The sequence below is a fragment of the Polyodon spathula genome, chromosome 8 (assembly GCF_017654505.1).
Source record: "Polyodon spathula isolate WHYD16114869_AA chromosome 8, ASM1765450v1, whole genome shotgun sequence".
Classification (NCBI taxonomy): domain Eukaryota; kingdom Metazoa; phylum Chordata; class Actinopteri; order Acipenseriformes; family Polyodontidae; genus Polyodon; species Polyodon spathula.
In genome coordinates this window covers 44124757-44149758 of record NC_054541.1, presented here as the reverse complement: position 1 = coordinate 44149758, position 25002 = coordinate 44124757, and the positions used below count along the sequence as shown (strand labels likewise).

At 39.1% G+C, this 25002-nt stretch overlaps 1 protein-coding gene across 22 annotated transcripts in view; it reads left to right on the top strand.

Moving 5' to 3' along the window:
* The window catches only part of LOC121320007 (protein-methionine sulfoxide oxidase mical3a-like), a 105445-nt gene that overhangs the window by 55526 nt on the left and 24917 nt on the right, over positions 1-25002 (top strand). For 15 of the 22 annotated variants that reach the window (XR_005950781.1, XR_005950780.1, XM_041258079.1 and 12 more), the window contains 17 exons: positions 324-450; positions 650-743; positions 1892-2039; positions 3129-3325; positions 3847-3959; positions 4045-4107; positions 4330-4503; positions 6136-6210; positions 7705-7788; positions 8760-8819; positions 11168-11278; positions 13439-13546; positions 14610-14796; positions 15726-15814; positions 16715-16802; positions 21200-21395; positions 22092-22342. Coding sequence is in view for 20 of the 22 variants with exons in the window: in XM_041258079.1 (XP_041114013.1) it covers positions 324-450; positions 650-743; positions 1892-2039; positions 3129-3325; positions 3847-3959; positions 4045-4107; positions 4330-4503; positions 6136-6210; positions 7705-7788; positions 8760-8819; positions 11168-11278; positions 13439-13546; positions 14610-14796; positions 15726-15814; positions 16715-16802; positions 21200-21395; positions 22092-22342 (2165 nt within the window). In the remaining 2 variants the exon portion in view is untranslated. The remainder of the gene's footprint in view (positions 1-323; positions 451-649; positions 744-1891; positions 2040-3128; positions 3326-3846; positions 3960-4044; positions 4108-4329; positions 4504-6135; positions 6211-7704; positions 7789-8759; positions 8820-11167; positions 11279-13438; positions 13547-14609; positions 14797-15725; positions 15815-16714; positions 16803-21199; positions 21396-22091; positions 22343-25002) is intronic. The other 7 variants (XM_041258096.1, XM_041258097.1, XM_041258098.1 and 4 more) reach the window with 5 other exon arrangements.

Genomic DNA, 25002 nt, shown 5'->3' with positions numbered 1-25002 from the left:
TCACGACTTCTGAACTTTACCAATCTCATGGACAGGCCTAGCACTTCAAATAGACCTGAAATTAGTAAAGTGAAGTTTTTTTGGTGAAAAATGAAATTCAAGGGCCAATATCAAGTTATGTTTCTGTTTAGAAGTACAAGTAATTAGAAACTGCCATTGCAGTAAGTCATGCTTAAATGTTATTAGATTACTATTGGCTGTTTTTTAATCCATAGAACCTTTGTCAATTCTTATGATACAGCATTGGACATCAGTGTATATTCCTATATTAACATGTTGTCTTTTAAATGTCTCTTTTTTTATTTATTTTTTTTATTTTTTAGGGAAAGTATCTATCGCCTGCTGCCCCAGACAACTCCGGAGAATGTTAGTAAGAATTTCAGCCAGTACAGTGTTAACCCAACCACTAGGTACCCTAACATCGGCCTCCATATCCTGAGACCTAACCAGGTAAGAGGAAATGTCACACCTTCATTATAATTTGCGATTGTATAGCTGGTTGCATTGAGCTTTCTTGAATTCAGCGTGAGCAGTATGCAGTAGTAGAATTTCATACATTACCCAATATGTTGTTGTTCTCCTTCATTGGGTGTATGTATTTTAGGTACTGTATCTTGCATAGCTTGTGTGTTTCCTCTCTTCTCTAAAGGTACGGCACCTTATTGACACGGGAGAGTCTAGGGATGCCCATGTACAAATGGAGAACGCTGTTAACTCCAAGACTCCCAAACTGATGAGAAATGGTGAGTGCGCTTAATTGACTTAATGACTGATATGTCTCCAGGTTTAGCATCTGGAACTTTTTTGTAAAGTTTAAGAAGCTCTGAAATTCTTAGTTTTATAAAGTGAATGATCTAGTACATCCCTGTGCGAAGTGCAGCCGTACTCAAATAAAAATTCAAAGTGTTCAAAAGTTTGGTTGAATGCATTTAAATCAGAATTCTACGTCAGATAAATACATTTATATTTGTAATCTCTAATTCCCTGTGTGATGGTTATTATTCCGGGTTTGGTTTGGATGGTGAATGTTCTGTGTTTTGTTTTCTTTTTGTTGTTTGTTTTTTTTCTGTTCAATGTAAATTGAAGAGTGACAGTTGAATTGAATTGTGTCACTGACCAGATTGATTTGAGGTTTGCAAACAAAAGGTTAAAACAGCTATTGTATGACAATAATGGTAGGATATAATCAGAATCTCACAGGCGCTGGCAAACAGAGAAATGACTCCTCCAGACCACTGTGCAAAAACTATAGTTTAGTCTAGAAGGTGGTGGCAACCATAAAAATAATCTTCAAGAGAATTGAGAGGAAATGAATGAGTTTCTTCTTGGTGCAATATTTGAATGTGAAAACACTCAAGAAAATGTTTAGTGCTAAAGCAAATGGTTGTAAAGTGCTTAAACAAAGTGAAACAAAACAGCGCTCTGATATAGTTGTTGTTAATCTATACCTAAAAACAAATGCCTATAAAACACATTACGGGCCCTATTCACAAAGCTTTACCTTGCAAGTTATGTTTAAAGTATGTTTTATATAAAGTCTAAAGTTACGAAATTGCCCAAGAATGTTGGCTTCTTTTAACAAGAGTTTTCATACTTAAATCAGCAGTGCTTTTAATTTAAACCTTGTTTCAGACCCAGCAGTGTGGAAGCATTAATGCAAAGTTTAACTACGTTATGGAGAGAACCACCTGGCAGTAATTATGGATGGAGGCCTAAAGTGAACAGTAATCTGTCAGTACAATATTCAGATAGGTTCATCATTCATCAGTCAAGCTCAGACTAATAAACTCATTTCTATCTGTGAAAAGGCCGGCCAGTTAACCCTTCAGTGCAGGAACTGCAAAAGGCTACATGTACGCTGTTGTAAAGCAACCTGCTTGACTGTTTGCAGAGTCTGTAGCTCGCTCCAACAAGCTGCTAAACTGGTGCCAACGGCAGACAGAGGGCTTCAGAAATGTAAATGTGAGTGATCTCACCATGTCGTGGAAAAGTGGACTGGCCCTGTGTGCCATCATCCACCGATATCGGCCAGACCTCGTGTGAGTACCCCACATTTACTATATTGTACACGTGGTGGTGGTGTGTTTGTTTTAATTCAGATAAAGCCTGGCATGAGTTAAAAGCGATAACCTGTTTTTTATTTAATAACATAATGCCCATGCACACACATTCATTATATAGGTCTTTAGGTTTTAAATAATTCATTTTCATACCTACTACATGATTTAAGGAATTATTTAATTAGCTATAACCCCTTTTAACAGCGAAATAGCCATCACATGCTGTGTTTAGTGATTTACAGGCTACACTTGTCAATTTTTGGTTCACGTGCTGATGTGGCAGATGGCCCCACATTATTTTTTTGGCAACCCTCTATGCCTCATCTGCCTTGAGAGTAACGGATCAGTTGTGTGTTTTTATGTTCATTTCAATGCAATGAGAATTAAAAGCGCTTTTTATCTTTAAGTCATTTCAGGGAAAGGGCAGACTCGTACTCGGTTGCCTGGTGAACACATGGCTTGATTCTATTTAGATATGGGTCTCCACCCTTCAATAATCACTGTCGTGTTACAATGGCAAAGACATTATACATTACCTCTCTCCTCTGCTCTTTATACTGCTGAGGCTTTGATTGTTTTCGGTCTGTTAACCTTTATGGCCCAGCTTTGTTATTCGCGGTGTTTGCCAAGATGGAGTTTTATGTGATCATGTTTTGAAAAGTAGCAGTTGTAAAGAAGTAGTTCACTTATAAACATCATTCCTGAATATCATTAGTTCTCAACCTTTTCCTACCAGCAACCCTTTTTTTTTTTTTCAGTGTCCAAGGTCTTCCCTTGTTTTTCTATTTTGCGTCATTCAGATTTCAGATTCAGATTTTTTTCGCTATAGATCACCCGTGAGACCGTGACCCCAATGGAAATAGCCATTGTAATAGGTGTACAGTACAATGTTATCCTAGTAAGTTTTCTATTGTCCTACATATTTTAGTTGGTTTATTGAAATGGCAAGCCCATAGAGGGACTTGACTCAGTGGTTTTATATTGACCCATACCCTTGTAACTTGAGTTGAAATGGTCATGGGAAGGTTTCCCCTCCTGATATCTCCCTCACTCCCTATATTGTTTCAGTGATTTTGACTCCCTGGAGGAGCAGAACATGGAGAACAACAACCAGCTGGCATTCGACGTGGCGGAGCGGGAGTTCGGGATCTCGCCCATCATGACTGGGAAGGAGATGGCCTCTGTTGGGGAGCCGGACAAGCTCTCCATGGTCGTGTACCTTACCCAGTTCTACGAGATGTTCAAGGACACGTTGCCTCCTGGGGGTGAGTCTTGGCAAATGCAGCACACCTGCCTATTCAGCAGATGAAAGCTGGTTGGTGGACCCCACTGCTATAAGCAGGCGTCGCCACTTTGGTAGTGATTTAATACAATCAAAAACTGTTTAATAAAAATTGTTATTCATTATTTTTAAGAGTAGTATTTTCAAATGTGTTCTCTGTTCTGTAAAGTATTGCTGTACAATTCTGTTGTGCTGGATTGGCTTTATATTGCCTTATAAATGCTTTAAAATCTGTATTTTAGAAAGCACAAGGTTTGGTAACAGTAGCTGTTTAGGAGTCAAAATGCTTTTGGCTGCTGATGACATATTACTTTGAATCCAGAGTTCCAACACTGTGTGATTGTGGTGGGTCCTATGCTTAGAAGTGTGGTTGAATTGCCCCAGGGATACAATGGGGGACACTGCTGTTTTTTTTCCATCTAATAGTTTAGCTGTCTTGTGCATTTTAGATGGGATTTGCACTGTGCTACGAGTGCATTATACTTTGTTGTCATTTACTTTCAGATAACCATAACTTGAGCCCAGAAGACAAGGCTGCCTTGATCTCCAACACCAAGTCTCCCATCTCCTTCCTGAGCAAGCTGGGACAGAGCATTTCTCGCAAGCGGAATCCAAAGGTGCAGGAACACCCCCTGCTGTGAACTGGAGTATGTGAACACGAAAATAATCTTTGCTAAAGTGACTTTTCTTTTCTCCCTGTAGGACAAAAAGGAGAAGGAAGTGGAGGGGAGTGGGAAGAGGAGGAAAACCAGTCAATCTGAAGATGTGAGTGTTGCCTCTATTTATTATCCTTAATTGGACCAGCTCCATTGTGGAGTGATTTTGTTTCAACTCCGCTTCAACTGTGCAGCAGTTAGGGGATCCAGCTGAATGGCCTCTTCACTTTTAGCCTGTGGTCTAAGTGAATGTCTGGTCTACTCACGTCCTTGGTTTCCTCAGTCAGGCCGACCCAACCCCCTTACGTTCTCCATTGCTCTCTGCTCCCAGGAGGACCCTCCACGTGGTTACCGTGACGAACGGGCTGCCCTAGTCTGTGCCCTGTCGGAGCGGAAGATTGAGACCGGCATTGGGAACCAGAACAAAGTGAAGTCGATGGCGACGCAGCTGCTGGCCAAGTTTGAGGAGAATGCCCCTGCACAGTCCTCAGGGCTGAAGAGACAGGTAATGGGGTGCTGAGGTCTGGGCTGCAGTCTGTTAGGGACTAGCTGACCATCAGCAGTTGAGACATTTATGGGCTACATTCATTAGGCATTTACTCAGTCTCCCCCCCATATAATAAAACGGCACCCAAGAATGCTAAGGTTACAAAACTAAACCCAGTAGCTCAACTGCGCACCCTTACATACACCTTAGTAGTTATGTTGGCTTGTTTTTTTACAATCACAGTAAAGGCTTCTTGAATATGGGGTTAGTTTGTTGTTGGTGGGGTGGGGGGGGGGGGGTGGTGGTGGGGGGGTCCCCTAACACAGTTCATGGACTGGTAGGGATGATGTTGAGATTATTCACCGCAGCTCTAGAGCAGTGCTCCACACAGTCATATTGGTGACCACCAGGGCTATGGTCTGTAGCGTTGAAAGTCTGTCGTCTCAGACGTTTAAGTGCTGTACTGCTGAGGTTGGAAACCTTGTGTAATATCTGTGGCATTTAGTGCTATAACCAGTAAAAGGAGTGCAGGTACAAAAGTGTTACATAGCTTTCTTCATGGATATGCAAACACTGATGTGCTGCTCATGATGGTCCATTGTGTCCCTATATGTGATGTGAGCTGGTAGTGTGTTTGTGTTGTAAGAAGAAAAAATGCAGCTTATCAGAACTTGCTCTTGGATTAGCTTTCTCTAAGCTTTTTTCATTCCTTCTCAGTGCGGTATCTGTATCTGCACAGCCTTAGCATGTTTCTGCTTTATCTTCTTTAAACAAGATGGCACAAGCGTTCCAGCTCTTTCACTTTCTTTTATTACATATTTAAAAAAAAAAAAAAGCATGTCCACTCTAAACTGCAAGCTAATTGAGTCCGACAGAGACTACTTGCGATACCAAACATTGATATCTGCTGGCTAAGGAGCAGCTGCTGCATACCTCAGTTATTGGCTATGTTTCCATTCAGGTATCAAAGCGATATCTTATGCGTGTTTGAAACTGTCTGACGTGATGACATAATGGACTGTTTATTTGCATAACAGTGGTGCGCTACCCTTTTTCTAGTCTTTCTCAATTTTCTTTGACAAATGTATGTAAACAGGGGGATTCTCTTATTTCAATATTTTCATTTAAATGTATGCGCACTAAAGCACCTTTTTAATTGGCATTTTCTCAAAATGTCGACATATAAAATATGCTCAACCAGTGAAATTCTACAAAGGTCAAATAACTGCAAAATGTAGGTGAAATGATGCCTGTTTCCACTGAGCTTGTCGGAGGTTTTCTTTTCTTCTTTTTTTTTTTTTTTTTTTTTTCTCCCCCATGCTCAGAAATGTATCTAACAAGTCCGCTGCAGTGGGAACCTAGCCAGCTGCCTGTCTGAGTTTTGTGGATTACTTTAACCCCGGATCAGACTAAATTAAGCTTTGTTTGTATTTGATCTAATTGATTTTGGTTTTGTTTGGTTTTTTAATTGCAGTTCAGTTTCATATTTTTGTTTATTTCTGAACTCCATGGAATATTTCTCGTTTCTTTTCTGTTTCCCCTCCCATGTTGTGTACTGTTCTGTTGATTTTGCATGCCTGTCTTGCTGCTTTTTGCCGATGGATGCTGCTGTCCTTCCTGCCCCCTCTCTCTTGCCTCTTGCCGTGCCAGGAGCGGTTGCTGACTCCGCCCACGGTCTGTCAGAAAGAACCAGGCCGACATGCACCCGTCCCACAGTGGAGACAGGTAATAATCCCAGCCTTGGCCCTGTGCAGTGCCAGCACTGGGGGGTAATCCGTACTGCACAGTTACTGCCGTTTTTTCAGGGGTGTTTGTGTAGAACAGTCAATCAAAGAAATCTCGTAGTCCTGAATTATTGGGCCTTCACCCAGATTTAAGTGTGAGTTTTTTAAATTTGATATTCAATACATGTTTTGTACTGTGATTAGCTTCTAACTGTCTGGAACGGTTCCATGAATATCAGGCGCTTTTGAATTAATTATTTAAATTGGTAGTTTGTGAATAAGACCCATTTATCATACCAAACAGTAAGAGAGCCTTAATCATGTGCACTAAACAAAGTCACTCCTAAATAACCCTGTGTCCTCTGAATCAACCAAGTTTTTATTTATCAAAGAAACTGTTCTAATCCTTTATAGTATAGTTTAGGATGCATGCACTATTCTGCTAACAGATTATACTTTTTTTTTTTTCTTATTTAAATGTGTGTCCTACTTTGTTTGTACTCATGAGCTTTAAGATATATTGCATGCCCTGATGTTTTACATACACAGTATATACTCCACATAGTGATGCATTTTACTTGAGTCTGAGTAGAATTACTTTATTTACATAAATGGAAATGACACTTCCATTGCTTAGCAGTTAGAGGCAGTTACTGTGTCAGTGGTCACAAGAACAGGTGTCAGTTCAATGAAGCTTGGAAGGGCTCAGTTGACTAACTGTACCTTATATTTATACTAGACTGAAGTTATTTCCATCCCTGTGTAACTTCCTTAGCATAATAAATGCACACTACTGTAGTCTTACGATTTGACCTTTAACTGTGTGTGAGAATAGATTCATAAATTAGCGTATACTTTAGGTAAAATATGTTGAAATGCCTATTTTAAAAAAATAAACAATTCAGTTTCCCCCCCCCCCCCCCCCCCTTTTTGTTTTGAATCAGGTAGTATTATTTCTACCTTTTTATATTGCATTCTCTTTTCTGTTGTTTTCCCCCTTGTCCTGTGCATGCTGTATTTTAGAGACGTACTCTGCATCAGCAACGGTTAAGTTTTCGCTTTAGGGAGATGGTATTGTGTCAGACTGTGCCCTGTAAAGAGCAGGTACGGTATCCACTGTAGTTGGAAATATACTGTACCTAGAGGCTGTAGTATTAGTCTTACAAGGCTTCAGGTTCCTGTGCATGTGCAGTATTTGCTTTAGATAGAGGCTTGAACCTAGCTACTGTCCATGTGCTCAATCAACAACAAGGACAAACTGTCAATTTTAATTAATTCACACAAAATCAAGAACAGGCTATATTCCCCTGAGACTGGGAAACCTGTGCAGTTATTTCATACTGTGAGTTCTGGGCATGGTGGCCCACTGTTTCACAGGACTGCCTGACTGTTCTCTCCCATTGTTCTGAATAAAGTCACTGTCATGGTAAACGGGAAAGAACAGTGTTGTGTGACTGCCTTTTAAAGCTGAGCCTGTCCTCTTCTGTCTCTGAAGGCTGCAAGTGTGAAGCGATCTCGGAGCTGCCCTAAGAAAATCATTTTGCTCTCCTCCTCCTCTTCATTGTCTGTCTGTGCTCAGGTGACCACTCTGCATGTCCCCAGACTGCTGTATGCTGTGTGCACTATTCCTGGAACTTCCACTGTATTTAATTTATTAAGTGATGTCTGTAAGAGGCTCACTAAATGACCTTTGGGGGAAACGTCAGAAGAATTATCATTGAGTTTAAAAGTAGCATTAGTTGGATCACTCGGTGAATTAAATCAATAATGTGTGTTAAAAAATAAAATAAATAATAAACATGTTAAAATAAAACTGAATCCATTACTTTAACACTTAATCACACATTCTGAAGGCAGCATTTGCTTTCTGAATGTGAAGTGAAAAGAAAAATGTTTTTGTCAATCATTTCTGCTTGACTGAGTTTATTTTTTTACCATTTAAAATAAGTACATTTGGTTAATGTTTTATATATAAGGGCTCTGTTATCTATCGATCACATTTTTTTGTAGTTTGAAGCTTTAAATCAAGTGTCTAGGTCTCCTTTTTTATAGTGTGTATACATGTTCTGTTTAATTGATTTTGTGCACTGCTGTCACTGAACGATTTCTAGTATAACATTTAACATTCATACTGATGCACAGTAATGTATAGTTCACGTGTTAACTTTTCCCATGTACTGGGACATGTTCTGTGTTCATGTGTTGGATTGTGAGTTTCTACAAACGAGTATTCTTTTTGTTGCATAGGACGGTTTCTGTTTGTGTGGCAAAAAAATAAAAAAAAAACAAACATATGAATCAAATGCATTTGAAAGTAAACTTAGTGCCATCTGCTGGCAAAGAAGTGCAATAGCATCTGTGACATAACCTGTGTAAAGATTGTTTTGTTTCTACCGGTGAATGCATACCAGAGCACTTGCAATTTCACACACCTCCACTCACCTGTACCTAACTCATCCAAGACATGTGACTGTTGGGAAAGTAGCTGCATTCTCAGTGCAAGAGACACTTCACAGTGGTCTGCTGCTAACCCTCCTGTCCTTTCTGCAGCAAGGAGAGAGTGGAAGATCTGAGTCTGAGGGTCAGGAAGAGAGCCCTGTCCTGGAGCGGGTAACTGGGCAGCATGGATATGCTTTGCACCCAGCATGACTGCACCCTGTCCATTGCCGAGTTGACTGGACATCCATTAACCCTTCAGAATGGTTTTAAAAACTACATGAACAGGGTTTTAAAGAAACCATTGGTCTTTGAAGCCAATGCAGGCTGGTACCTTTAATAGGATGGCTTTCTGAGTGGGCCGGGCAAAGTAACTGCTCCAAATAGGAATCGGTGGGGGACTTGCGGTCGTGTCAGTGCCCGTTTGGAAACATGTGACATGCTGCATGGTAATGCAGTGCTGTGGCTGCCACACTCTAACTGCTTGGCTTCTCTGTCTAATTTAAAGTGAGAGATTTAATTTTTGGACTGTTGACTTTTGCTAACAAGACTAGTTTAAAGTTGTGCATCATTTTAACCCTTTGGCTATATACAAAGTGCATGCATGAGCTTTATGGGCATGTGGAGGATTTTTTATTAAACCACTTTTGAGTCTAAGGTAGTCTCTAATATATCTCTCTCTATATATATATATATATATCTATATCTATAGATCTCTCTCTATCACACACAGTGGTTTGCAGAAGTATTCACCCCCCTGCAATGTTTTCACATTTTGTTGGCACCTGAGCGTACTCCACAACGCTTTCAAATTAGACTTACATGTAGAATCTACACAAACTACTCTACATTGATAGTTAAAAAATGCATATGGAATATAAATAAGATTAATCTGTTCTTCTGTGTAAATCTCAGTATTCAACCCTATTCAAAGCTACTGTAGCCCTAAATCAACCCAGGTGCAAATGATTTGTTTGAAAGGTCACAAAATTAGTGAAATGGTTTCAGCCTGTGTTTACTCAAAGTGGTTGAACTTGTAGCTAACTTCCCTCAAGTATATAAAGACTTTCAAGCTGCAACTCACATAGTGATCCAACAAAGCAAACGTGAAGACCAAGGAGCTTTCAAAACAAGTCAGGGATAAAGTGATAAAGGCACAGAGCAGGAGAAGGGTAAAAGAAAATGTTCAAGGGGCTGATTATCCCTCTCATCACAGTGAAGTCCATCATGAAGTGGAAGATGCATCATACTACCCAGATCAGGTTACCCTCCCAAACTGAGCAGCCGGGCAAGCAGGAAACTGCTTTGGGGTGTCACTCTGAAACCAACAATGACCTTGCGGGAACTCTGCAAAGTTCTGTGTCTGAAACGCGAGTCAGTGTTCACACATCAACAATAAGCTGGTCCCTACAGAAAGGTCTTTATAGACTGGTGGCAAGAAAGAAGACATTACTCAAAAAGCCTCATCTTAAAGCACATAGATGATACTGCAGACATGTGGAAAAAGGTTTTGTGGTCAAATGAGACAAAAATTGAACTTTTTGGTCTAAATTCCAAGTGTTACGTTCTGCGCAAGCCCAACACTGCACATCACCCAGTCAACACCATCCCAGCTGTCAAGCCTGGTGATGGCAACATCATGTTATGGGGATGCTTTTCTTCAGCAGGGACTGAGAAGCTTGTCAGGATAGAGGGGAGAATGGATGGTGCAAAGTGCAGGCTGAATCCTTGAGGAAAACCTGTTTGAGTCAGCCAAGACTCTGAAACTGGGGAGGGTATTCACATTTTAGCAGGACAATGACCTGAAGCACAAAGCCAAAGCCACACTGGAGTGATTGAACAAGAGGGGAATTAATATTCTTGAGTGGCCCAGTCAAAGTCCTGACCTTGAATCCAGTCAAATTTATGGCTAGACTTGGAAGATTGCAGTCCATCGACGATCCCCAACAAACTTATCAGAACTGGAGCAATTTTCCCATGAAGAATGGACAAAAATGTCACCATCCTACTGTTCAAAGCTAGTAGAGACCTATCCAAAAAGACTCCTAGCAGTAATTGCTGCAAAAGGTGCTTCTGCCAAGTACTGACTTAATGGGCTGAATACTTCTACAACCAGTACATTTTATTTTGTACATTTTCTTTGCAAGTTTTGCTGACATTTAATATCCTCTTCATATAACAGTGTTCAATTTAACTACTACTGCTTTGAATAAAAAAAAGTTTGTTTGAAAAACTTTGCACACATTATTTGTAATTCAACAAAATGTGACATTATCGGTAGGGGGTGAATACTTCTTCAAACCTGTGTGTGTGTATATAAGCCAAATGCATTAACGTCACTGGAAGAATACATCTCTGCACATGCGTGCTGTGTAGGGGGTGTGTCTGGAGCTGATACAACAATATTAGTCAAGTGACTCTTACCCAGCATTATTGTGTGGGTCCCAGTGCATTCACTTTCCCTTCTGTGATCTCATTCTCTTTTCTTCTACTTCTGGTGGTGGCCTTCTCTCCTCCTGCAGATGCCACAGATAGTTTACCCTGATGATCAAGCGCCTATTTTCACCCCAAGCATTGAGGAGAGGGCATCCCAAATTACTACTCACTTTGAACAGAAGCCAGACAGGCGACAGGTGAACATTTGTGTTTTCTACTCAGTTGGCACATCTATTCAAGTATAGTACGAGAGGCATACCTAACTTCTGCATATCTGAAAAGGAGTATGCATCCTACAAAAAAAAAAAAAAAAAAAAGAACTGGCCATCTATGGGCAATATTTGCCCCCAAAGCACCTTTCAGTAGGTGACCACAGAACTTTTGACTTGAGCATCATTAATATAACAAAATGTGTGAGGCTACCTGCACAAGTCCCTTGTGTGTCTATAAAAACTCCAGTAATCTTCATCTTGAAGATTAATGGTCATCCACAAAGCATTCATTTCTTTGTTGTCTTAAACGAAAAGGTTTCAGATAACTTTCTCAACAGTTTGAGAGGTTTGGATTCACGCACCATGTTTTAAAACGCACTAACCCAAATCTAATGTGCAGTTTTATTTTGTTCTTTAGAGTTGCACAAAATCATAGTGCTGCCCACAGTGGTAATTGTGGGGGGTTGTTTTTTTTGTTTCCTGTTTCTTTATAGTTTCATTCAGATTTAGGCATTCCAGGTTCTTTCAAGATTCTGTTGCTGTGCATCTTTTTTATTAGTTTTGCTATTGCATTTTGCTCTTTCTCTTTCTTTACTCAACTGGAGCCCAAGCCCTCACACCGGTTCTTTTTAGACCAGTGGGAGCTCTCCCTCAGTCTTCACTCCTCCAAGCACCAAGATCTGCCCTCCCCAGGTTCATTCAGACAGGTAGCCACTTGGCTACTTCCTGTTTGTGCTGTAGACTGATGCAATGCAAGCCATTGTCCTAACTGCTTTGCCTTCCATACAAATTAATGAAATGAAGATGCAATAAAGCATAAAAACTCAAAATTGCTTTGAAAGTGAATGGTTCAACAGCTTTGACTAACATTTCAGTAAGGTTTAGGAAGCTGGAACAATCTGGGTTTGAATCCAGGCTTGGCATCTAGTGGGCTTTTGATTTTCAGTTGCATCCACACCCATGTCCGTGGATTTTGTGGAGGGTGGCTGTGTGAGCATGCTTGATTTTGAACAGTATCCTCTCTCTCTCAGTAGTTTTGTATTGCCTGATCAAGTTCAACAATAGCATTACAATTTGGAAGCAGGATCTCCATGCTTTGTACTTATTCATTCAACAAGTAAATAACCTATTGACATTTGCATCTCTTACAAGATGAGTTCTGGAACTCGCCTTTACAGTCAAAATCCTTTAAGATGCAGAACACTTAAGCATTATTGGTTTTACTTCAGATTTTGCATACTGCTCAGTACATTGATTTGTAAATTGTTATTGCATTTGGGGGGTTTACTTGTTGGTGCTCAATGTGAAATATCCATAAGGATTAAATATGACCTGGAGATCTGTCATATAAATATGTTCCCTTTTTAATCTACTTTGAGGTAATTGTCATACCGACGTCAGTCTGGGGCATCTAATGATTGATCACATTTAAAAAATAAAAAACAAAAAAAAAGTGCTGAACCTGAGCAGAACCTGAGGTTTGACCAGACTGCTGGGTGGCATGTGATACCAATTTGTGCAAAAATGTGACACTTTGTAGCACAAACATGTTTATTTTTAACATTCACAGTGGCGACACTGTTCACAGATAATATTCTACGATCTTCAGTTGCCTGTTTTGTGACTGTTTCTTGTGACTGTTTAATAGTTTTGTAGTATGAACTGATACACACTGGTGATCCCTGTAGTATGAACTGATACACACTGATGATCCCTGTTGCACCTCCATGGTACCGTATCAGGACCATTGTGCAGCATGTGTTGCTGTTTCTTGTAATACTGTGACTTTTGTAAGTGTACTATTGATCTCCATTCTGTAGTGGTACAACACAAAGTTGACCTGTTTTTGGTGTTAATTAAATAGTGATGAATTAACATCACTTGGAATGCAATTCACCTGGTAGGTTAATTTGTCAAATTAAAAATACATAATTTGTATATTAATAAATAACATACACATTTGTATAATTGTAGCAAATCTTCCTTTGCCTCATGAACAAAGGTAGCCTTCCATCTGTATATGTTTCATTTCTTTTGATCTGTTTTGTTTTTCCTTTCTTCCTTTAATTATTTCTGTCTTTTTAATATTTGTTTCTCCATTTCTGACTTCCTCCTGTTCCCTTCTCTTCTGCCCTTGATTTTTAGAGGTATATAAAGATGTACACAGGGGGAGTGAGCTCATTGGCTGAGCAGATAACCAGTCAGCTTCAAAAGAAAGACCAACCCAAGCCCTTTCTAGACAAGAAGGCATTGGTAAGCCCTGGTAGTGTAGAACTATAGGTGCACCCAGTAGAGGAAGTGGATTTCGTAACTAATCTATGGGTTTACAAAATAGACCTTGAATGTGATGTGATTATGCTTACTATTAAAAACCATGCATCTTCCTAATATGTGTTTCCCTTTTGCAAAATCACACAGACTGACACTATGCCTGAACTGTTTCATATTTTTGTGCTGCTCAATACTATAGAAAACTGCGATTTTGTATTATTAAAATATTTTCTTTGGTGCTTACTGTAATCTGAACAAAAACAGACACTTAGTACATCAGTTATCTAACCTTTTGTTAAGAGGGCGTTGCAGAACTTGCATTTGATCTGGAGAATCGCTCATCTGTTTTGATTTAAAAAAAAAAAAAAAAAAACTAAGTGGTGTGGCAATTCATTGGCACCAGTTATTTCAGTATATCAGTCTTGATGACCTCCTTTTGCTTGAGTTCCAGCTCCTAATTTAATCTATTGTGTTAGCTTTGTACAAATGTGATAAAACTTTGATACACTAAGTTAATCCACATAGTGTGAATGTAGGGGACGGTGACCAGCTGTTCCAAGTTATTGACACTTGGTAGGCTAAACGATTGATTGCCATATGTTGGGATCATCTTGTCCGGTTTTTTTTTTTTAACTTTTTTTTTATTTATTAAACGGTCATTTGTTACATGATGATATTCTCCATTTTGTAGATGTAGGTCATGGTGACTTTTCATGATGTTGACATTACTTGTAGTTTTTTAGATCCTTGGTGAGGAGAAGTATTTTTGCTTAATACTTTTTTTTCCCCCTTTTGGTGTGCTTTTCGTGTATAATAAGCATGTTTGTGCAAGGCATGCTGTCTTTATACAAGAGTCTAGCTTGAAAAACAAGACGGGTCATTTTGAGAGACCGCGGAGGCACAACTAGTGTGGTGGTCCTACTAAAAATGATCATGTCCGCAACAGAACTGAATGGAGACTTCAGTAATCTGCAATGTGAGTGGGGAACGCTGCTGTAGAGAACCTTCAGACACCCCTTCTGACACATGGTTTCTCTTCCTCTAGGCTTCATTACGCAGAGAGTTCCCCCAGAACATTGGCGGCAGTGATGTCTGCTTTTTCTGCCGGAAGAGGGTCTATGTAATGGAGCGTCTCAGTGCAGAGGGCAAATTCTTCCACCGTAGTTGCTTCAAGTGTGACTATTGCAACACTACCCTGCGGCTCTCCTCTTATGCCTTTGACGTTGAAGATGGTAAGTCTCCAGGCTGGTATCACCCATGGGGCTACAGCTATCACTACTGTTGACCCCTCAACCTAAAACATTCAAGTTTATGTTCACACCTTGGGTAAAACCTGATGGCAGTCTTGACCTCTGACCTAATATTGTTGCCATAAAACAGTCTGGTTACTTCAGTTAAGTAATTGTTGCTAATTTGAATCTAGCTTTACACGATTCAATAATGCTAAGATACTTTAACAGTGCCTTAAATATAAGTCTTTAAAATGTGTGTTTATGTTTTTTACCTCCCTGATTTATTGTCACATTTTCAACAGTTTCTTGTCAGTTTGCTGCTCCTGTTTTTTGTGTTCTTTTTGTTTTTTCACACTTTGCTTAGTAAGTGAAAGGGGTTGCACCAGTAAATGTATTGTGCTGTGGCAGGAAAATGCTTGTATGTTCTGTATTATATCTTTTTAAATGTCACTCATGGTGATATAGTGCTCAGCAGTGTGAGGGAAGAGTTAAACATTCTTCCAGGTGCTTTTCCTCCTGCTGGATAAGCCATTTTTTTTCTCAGTTTCATGGGCACTCTCATTGTTTCCTGTAACAAGTGATGTGTTGTTACTGGTTAATATACAGAGCCCCAGCTTCTCGAGGCTGCTGATTGGCCACCATGTAGAGAAGCAGCAGTGGTCCAGAATACCCTAGTTGAATCAAAAAGGATTTTTTTTTTTCAGTTCCTTAAAAGAAAATGTTTAATCTTAGACTGTGCTGAATACTGCTTGAATCTGTAGCAAGTGGAAGATTAAGGCTTTATGACCAAACCCTTACCTAGAAAGGTTACAGAGAATTAACAAGTCCTGTAAGGGGCTGTTACATTTAATATGTTGTTAAGCTTTCATTAAAATGATTTGTGGGTAGTATTTGTTTTTATTTTATTTACTTTCTCTCAATTCTTTTAGGGAAGTTCTACTGTAAACCTCACTACTGCTACCGGCTCTCGGGGTACGCTCAGAGGAAGAGACCTGCAGAAGCACCTCTCGCTGCCAAGGTAATAACCCAGTTTGACTTTTTATCAGGTATGTTAAAAACAACACAAACAAAATAAAAGGTTGCCAATGGCAATTTGAAAGTAAAGTTATTTGGAACTGACTTGAACATGCACTGTTGGCTCATTAAGTCACTTCAATCACCAGAACTGTTTGGCAACCAGCACACAGCGGCCAGCTCTGCAAGTTAACAGAATTGTTGTCAGTGTGTGTTAAAAAGCAGGCTTTATCAAAAAGGTATGAACTTGAAAAAAAGATGAATGTTAACTCCATGCATGTTTAACCTATTTAGTTTTTTTGTCATTTTGTCACTACTGTCGTGCAGAAATCTGCTTATTCAATGTACTTATATTTTTTTAAAAGAAAACAAGGGCTACATTCTACTGTACGTCTGAGGCTATCTGCTCTGCAGTATGAATTTTTACAGTCATAACATTGAAAAAATTATCTACTGTATATGCAGAAGACTGGCCTATAGAAAGACACAACATGGTTTGGTTGATATATATGGCTTTAAATGCCAATGTATGTACTTTACGTGCTCCAGTATGGTCAAACAACATGCTTTCAAACAATCTCTGGAACCTTGTTTTGTCATCGGGATAATGGTCAGGGAGTTCCTTCTGTTTCAGGAATGAAAGGTTTTCTTGATGGGAAATAATGGCTTGGCCTCACCTCAGCTATTGTTCATTGCAGGTTGGCCTTTATTCATTGGTAATATCTGGCTTACATTATATAATTGTGTAATGCAAAATAATACATGCCTCCATACCCTTTTTAAAAAAAAAAAAAAAAGCTATTTATGTATTTGTAAATCCCTACTCTTATACATGTAGTTCTCCAGATAAAATCATCAATACATTTAAACAGCACTGATCATTTTAATACCAATTCCTTCCCAGGAAAACAAAGTGTCCCTACTGGACCCTGATGCTGCTGATGGACCAGTCCGGGCAAACACCACAGCCACCCCTACAGAAAGGACCCCAGGTAGCTCCATTTCCTTTATTGGCAGGACGGCTCGTTTCTCCCTCACTCTCTTTGGCGCTCTGCACTGTGTGAGCCGCTCCGTCCGTGGAGCAGTAACCTGGACCCGTCAACAGGTGGCACACAACTTTCTAGATTCCCTTTTCCTGTGCCAGTTGATCACCTTTGGGGTCCCTTTCCTGTACGTTCAGTCTGAAGTTTTAGGACAGATAGGTAGCGAGTTTAGTAGTTCAGGTGCTGAGCATCTGGGATAAAGCAGTTTTTAATGGCCATTTGATCATTTTCACTATAAATTAGAGCGACCTTGCTTTCCAAGATAAGTTTTTGTCTTTTTCTAGTTTTGTTCAGATTTAATTAGTAAGCTATGTGTGTTTTTATTTTTTTAACCCATTTTACTTTGTCATGTTTTCTTTATTTGTGGTTTTTAAAATGGTTTTCTTTTTTTTTTTTTGTAAACCTGACTGCTTTGTAAATTCTTTTTCTGTGCATCCTTTCAGCTTGCTGCCTCTCGTCATGTAGATATCCTGTGATCTGTTCATTTTGTGGGTCCCTTTACAAAGATGCAATATCTTTCAGAACTCTTACTGTGTGCCTGTTAAAAGCCAAAGATACAGCCATCTTGTCCTGAGATCATTCTTTAATCCAGTGTTTATTGTGGCCAAAGAGGCCTGATATTCGGACACCCAAGGTTTCTAAAATGTTTTTTTGTTGTTGTTTGTATGGTTCTTGTTGGACCTGAGCAATCAGAACTCATAATAGGATGGTGCATCTTTATAACCCAGCTGATCTTTTTCATTTATGCCCAATTGAGAGGGCAGAGTCCAGCTGATCCAAACTGGCATTCCTGTAATTGTCTACAAGCAGAGACCGTTTTGATTTGTTTTAATTTAATTGACTCCTTCCCTTTACATGTTACACTTGTGTACATCAAGCACCTAGTTTCTATCAACAATTTAGCTTTTTTATGCTTGGTGTTGCAGAAATGTCTATGCCAGTTGACCAGTTGCTCTCGTGTCTCTCTCTCTCTCTCTCTCTCTCTCACAATCAGGTATTCTTTTAATGTAAAATATGTTGCAGTTTGCAATTCCTCTGTAAGCTTTACCTTTCCCACTCCTATCAAAGCAGAACTGTAATGACGGGGGGGGTGCTTGTGAGGGTATTTTCTGGGTCTGCTGTACTAAACTAACCTTCTGCACAAAAACCATTGCTGGGGATTCAGGGGGTTTGTTGGTGAAGCATGGCATGTGAGCACATCTGTATGCCTGAGGGGTGCAATTTAGACTGCAACTTGTGAAAGGAACCCACTGCATGCATTGTTTTAAGAAGCAACTAGTAAAATGTATATGAAAAACATTTCAGATAAAGTATTCAATGATAAAGCCTTGTAGTTTTTAACTTTTGGGTTGTGTGTTATATATATATATATATATATATATATATATATATATATATATATATATATATATATATATATATATATATATATATATATAAAAATACAATATTTGCCAACGGTTTTTGAAATATAACTGGACGGTGCCACTTGAGAAGCACATCTTACTGTTGTCATGCAACCCTTATTTATTTATTTATTTATTTAATTTTGTTTTATAGATTACAAAAAAAAAATCGTTCCTTTACGTTATGCACTGCACGCATGCATGCTTACCACAGAGTTTGAGTTATTTTGTTTAGCATGTAGCACCGCATAAAAGGCTGGGCATTTGAGAGTCGGCAGCACATTACAATGCAGTCACAAGAGCGGGGGTGTTTTCTATATGTACAGCAACTCCTCATTTAGCTAATCAAAACTGATTTTCAAAAGTGGTTAAAGGGGTTCAGTAGAACAGCTGCTGTGTCCTATGATCATTTTCATGGAAAGATCCATTGATGCTTTTACAACATTTTTCCATAGCTTAGAAACCAGTCTGTGTTGGCTGTTCAGTTTGTTTACTTTCACTAACTGACGTTTTAGATGCGGGACTTTTTTTTTTTTGTAAACTTGCATCACATCATATTGGAGATATAGGAAAAAAAGTGTATGTTATGCGTAAATCAGTGAAACAGATTTTAGTGTCCATTACCAACAATTTTTATTGATGAGGAGTTCTGTGTTTTCTAAACTAGAACACAAATCACATTAAATCCAGTGACTAAGATTTATTTTTTATGTCTATATATCTTTCTCATTCTCTCTCAGACTTATGGGATCAAATGTCCCATTGGTTTTAAAAGATATGCTTTTTAGAGTGGGACAAAGGCAAGGTACCAATATTTTTTTTTTTTTTTTTTTTTTTATGTATTTTCGCGATGCGCTGTTTGAATGGAAAATGGATGCAACGAAGTGTTGTGTTTTTTTTGTTTTTTGTTTTTTTTTAAACAAATAAATTTGAAGCGATGTTTTGTGGTGTGTGTTTTTTTTTCTTTCTATTTGTTTGGAAATCTTTAAAGAGAAGTATTACTTTCCTATACAAGGACAATGACACAACCATATACTTGCAGTAGGGAATATCTTACTTGTTGGAGGAAATGTTTTTTATAACTGGCTAATGCTACACTGATATTGAGCAAAAACGACTGCTTATTGTGTGTAAACATTAGATTTTGGGGATATTGTAACTTTGCAGTGGGGATTTGCACATCACACACACATACATGTTGTATACCCCCAGCAAGTTTCATGTATTTTATCCACGATTCCCTTCACCAAGTTGTTTGAGAAGTCTGTATTGCGAGCATATTGCTGCTGTGCTCATGTCTGTAAGCTCCTGGGCCATTGAAACTTTTGGCTTTGTGCTTCTGATAGAAATTGTCAGCAAGATAGCAGCATTCCAATCGACATGAGCCTAGGATGTGCCATTCGCAGCCTAGATGAGGTTTTCATTTGAGGGCGATTCTGGTTATTAATCATGACACAAGGCTTAATTTAAAAAAAAGAAAAAAAAATTTAACACAGATATATGCTCTGCAGTAGTTTGTCATGTTTTTAAAGAGTCTACTAATTGAGGGTGGTATGAATCTGCATTGTTGCAGGAAGAAGCAAGAGACACAAACTATTTGATGATTGATGCTCCAGCGTAAACGTTGACAAGTTTGACATGTTATTCCCCAGCTAATGTATAACTGTTTTGATTAATGTTTGAATAAAAAGAAACTGGATTGTTAAATTGTTTTACTTCATCATTTAATACAAAACGGCATATAGCAAAATCAAAGTAATGCTTTTCTTGTAAGAGCTACAGACGATTCTGCAATGCTTTGGGGGGAAAAAGCGAAATTGGAAGGGCTGAATACAATAACTTATTTTGGAAAAAGCATTATAGTAAAAGTGAGAATATGACGATTTTTATGACGATTCGCTACATAGTATTATTTGTTGATAGAAATGGCCTGAGTATGTGTCTGATTTCCAGGAAAGGGAATTCATTTTGTTAATATTTGATATACTAACTGTGCAATCCCAGTAAGTAAGCCCATTTGTATTTCTTGCTTGGGTAGACTGACTTGTGTAGTTATGTCAGATAACTTGGGTCATAGCGCAATAGAAAAGTTGCCTGCATTGTAATTCATTAATTTGGAGTTTCAAGTTCAGTTCATTACTAGGCAGTGCTGTAGCTGTTGATTTACTGGCATGTAATTCCCATTGTTTCTGATGTTTAGGGACATGCTGAGATACAATTTTTTTTACTAGAAAGCAGACTAACTCTCTGCGAGTCCTGATCGATAAACTGTTTTGTGTTTTGCAAAGAGTGAAGGAGAGGATTTGCACCCTGTAGAAGTTTTCTACATTCTGACACTGTTTTTTACAGGCACTTCTCTTGAGGTCTGTCATAATGCCAAGATTTATGTGAGGGGCTAAAAGGAATCCAAGGCATTTGTGATCTTCCTGTTCAGCTGTTCGCTGCAGTGGTGTAATGGAACTGTTGTCAACTTTTAACTTTTAGTAATTGTAAACAAGAAACTTGTCAATGAAACTGACCCCTTGGAAATGCAGGACTTTAAATGCTCACAATTGCACAGGGGACAGGAATAAATAGGTTAGACGTACAGTACATAACGATGTGACGCTTACATTTTAACTGTATGATTAGAATGTATGTATGTCTGTGAATGTTGCAGAATGAAAGGAATATCAGAATCTGAAATACATTTTCTGTTTTCTGAGATTGAGAAAAAAGTAGGAGTTACAAAGACTGAGTTAGGCTGCGATGCTGTACAATACGTTCTCTGTCATGGTACATAATCAGGTATCAGCAGTTAACACAACTCCTCATTTATACATTTCACACTGCTCAGGGCTAACCCAAGTGATGTCAGTGCAATCTAAGTATTTACCCAATAAGCAGACCTGCCAGTATTCCTGCATTCTGTATGTTTTTCCCTGTGCCTCTTGCTTTCAGCAGTAGATATGAACGGAGTGGAAGAGCCTGGCCTGGCAAAGCGTCTGCGGGGCACTCCGGAGCGCATTGAGTTGGAGAACTACCGGCTGTCATTGCAGAGAGAGGAGGAGCTGGAGGAGGTGCCCGAGGAGACGTTGGCAGAGCACAACCTGAGCAGCGTGCTGGACAAGGGCACCGACGCGGGCGAGGGCTCCAGGTCGGCTGCATCTAACCTACTTTTCATACTTTGTGCCTGGCTCGGGATAACATTTTAATTTATACTCATCTCTCTAAATGCTTTTGAGGGGCTGAGTGTCAGGGGCTGATCTGGTTATAGCTTGGAGGAGAAGCTCTCTCATGCTACAGTACCACACTGACGCACATTTCAAGCATGCTGTGATTATAGCGTACCTTTCACCCAGGTTTGGGATCAGCTGTAAGAAAGCTGATGCGACACTTTTTTTTTTGTTTTTTTGCATCAGGTTATACAAGTTCTCTGAGGAGCAGTAGCTTTTTATTGCCACTGCTAGTGCATCTGCTGATTTGGTTATAACTTCAGTACCAGAAGACTGTCCGGTGTCTTAAATCACAACTTGAACTGTTGTAAGCATCCCTAAAAGGGGAGCTAATATGTTTTTGTATATTCTACTGCATCAGCTTCACTGTCGCATTATTTAACCTCGGATCAATAATACACTTTGAACTAGTATCTTCACGGTTAGTACACAGCTGTCTTCTAAACCGTACATCCTGTACTTCATACAGACTTGTACTACTTACAAACACCTCATTTGTTTCACTCATCAGTTTTACTGCATGTTTACTAACCATTCAGATTTCCCTAACGGTATGAAATAGCATTTCAGCTGTGCTTCTCTGTCTCTGACACCAGCCTGTCCTGTCTGCTCCGCAGCAGCTCGGAGTCGGAGATGGATGAGGTGGAGGAGGAGGAGGAGGAGGGTGAAGATCACCCTGTCTCGGACCTGGGTGGAGTGCCGTGGAAACAGGCTGTGCACCTCCATGCCTGTCTGAAGGGCAAAAGTGAAGCACAGATAGCAGTAGAGGAGGAGGAGGAGGAGGAGGCATGTGCCCTCGGAGAAGAGGAGGATGACGAAGATGAAGAAATAGAAGAAGAAAAAGAGGAGGAGGAGGAGTCCAGTGAAGGTAAACTAAACACCTTTTACTGTAAGGTTCCTAGGGATCCACCAACTCATCTGAGAGGAGAGTGCACCTATTTCTCTAGTAACTTGGATTCAAGGCCTCAGTAATGCAAAAACTGTCTAATTGTGTGTCGTCTGTTGGTGGGGTGGCTTTCTCTGTATTTTCTGTATTTTGTAATAACCTAGTATAATGTGTTTTTTTTGTTTTTTTTAAAAGGATTACCAGAGCTTTTCAGATGATAGGAGATATGCTAATAAGGGGTAATGTGCTATTTGTACATGGTTTTGGAGAATAACGCCCCATTTACACTTACTGAATCGGCCTTGGGCCGCCTCAAAATTTCTGTTCAGAGTTGAGGTTTTAGCATTCACATGTGTGGCTGAAAAGGAAGCCTAAATTGCAGCGAAGTGCTTGTCGGGAATGTAAACAATGACGTAAACACTGCATTCCTGGAAGTCAACATAACAGATTGAGCTGGGAAATTTGCAGACGTAAATAATGCAATATTATTTTTTGCAACACTGTTGTACTGTACTTATTGCATAAGATATGATAAAGGCATGTGTTAACAGTGCAGTCAGTTACTGTGGAAAGAAGAGATTGTGTTGGATCACGTGTAAATGCAGCAAACAAGGACATGTACGTTACATTAGTCACAATACAGATTATATTAATGGTGACTGAATATGCAACTTTGTATGCATTATTTATCAATATTGAGATTTACAATCTTAGCTACAATCTAGAGATCTAGAGAGAGCACAAGTTTTATCGTTTTAATGAAAGCTGTATGATGAAGAAATACGTACCATTCGTGACTGATCCAGCGTCGTCATCGTCATGCCGATAGGCCGGCCCCGAGGCTGCATTGATACTTTAGGCCGCATCAAAAAACTGCTCCAAATTTCACCCGGCCCAGGGCCGCCTTTTCATTTTCCGAGCGTTCACACATGAGAGAATGCGTCCCTCGGCCGGCCTAAACCGCAAGTGTGAAGGGGGTGTTAGACTTTTAAACATGTATTTAAAGGTGTACATATCCTTGCTCGATGCCAATGCCATGTTTGAGCTGCTCTTAGTGTTTTTTAAACTCAGCACTTCCTTTGCATTTGATTACTATTTTAAATTGTGTACGGGTCTACTGTTCACTGTTTCAGTGTATTTCATTATTCAACCTGTGTACCAGAAAGTACCCGAACAAAGAAACCGGCAGGGCGGTGGCTTTTTTGTTTGTTTTTTCACAGGTTTGCAGAGCTTTTCATTCTGTGGTATGTCATACCCCCTTAGTCAAGGGTTAACCAAGTCGCCCTTCTCTTCTGCTGGAAGTTTTGATTGCATTGGATTACTAGCTTTTCTAAATAAAGCCATTTTATACGATTAAAGGTACACACAATCCAGTCCAATCTGTAACACTTTTCCCAACTTCTTCCTCTCTTTTTGCTGTCTTCTTCCTATACCTTCATCACCTGTGCTTGAGTAAAATCCACTACCCTCACTCTCTCGCTCACTCCCTATCTTTGGGTATTTATTGGTGAATATCTCCCCCTGCTGGCAGAGGGAGAGTATTACCCCTGGGAGAGGGAGCTCCAGTTAGGGTTGTGGCTTGAGCATCTAAAAGATGAAGAGGACACAGGTAGATTCAAAGGTATCTTTGCGTGTGGCATTATTTTACAAAACCTATATTTATTTATTTTTTAATAAAGGCCTGGCTGCGTATGATCGTACCTTTTAGTAATTTAACATGTTTGTTTGTTTATTTATTTATTTAAATTAACAAAGAAATTCACTAATTTTGGAGACCAGAGACAGTGTTTCATTTCTCTTACGATTTATAATATAAATAATTGAAATTTAGTTTCCTGAGGAGGTCAGCTGTCCGCTGGTAATGTACATGCGAGCTATGCTGCCTATCTGCTATGTGCTTTAAAAGATTGATTGTTCTAGTACTGTACACTAATCTCCAGAGCTCCTGGCAACAGCAGATTATCAATTCTGGCAGGAAAATTATGAAACTGACCTTTTTTTTTTTTTTTTTTTTTCAAACTTCAAAAATAAGTTTTTCTAATAATCTATGATTTTAACAAAAGCATGTTCACAGTGAGGTTTGAAAGATAAGCATAACTTTAAAAGACCTGACCTAATTTTTGCAAATGATTTGCAAGGAATGCAGCTTTAATCATTTTTTGCTCTTGCCCTTGCATGATTCAAAGTTATTGAGAATGCAGCATTGTTCTGAATTGTATTTGAGTTACACATCATATTAATAGAATTGTGTGAGTGTGGTGTAGTGGCAGGAGGAGTACTAATAGAACAAATTATTGATTTCGGTAAGAAAATATGATCAAACTACTTGTCAACCATAGCTAGTGTTAAAGTACTTTGTGTGTGTATATATATATATATAATATATATATATATATATACACACACACACACACACACACACAAACATACGTGTATGCCTATAGAAAGTCTGAACTTTTTTTTCACATTTTGTTGTGTCAGTGCCTCAGAGTTTCATGCATTTAAATGATGATTTTTTTACACTTATCTACACACCATGCTTCACACTGTTAATGGGAGAAAAAAGGTTTTATTGAGAAAAATATTATATATTAAAAATACAAAACTGAAAGATCATAATTGGATAAGTCTCCACCCATTAT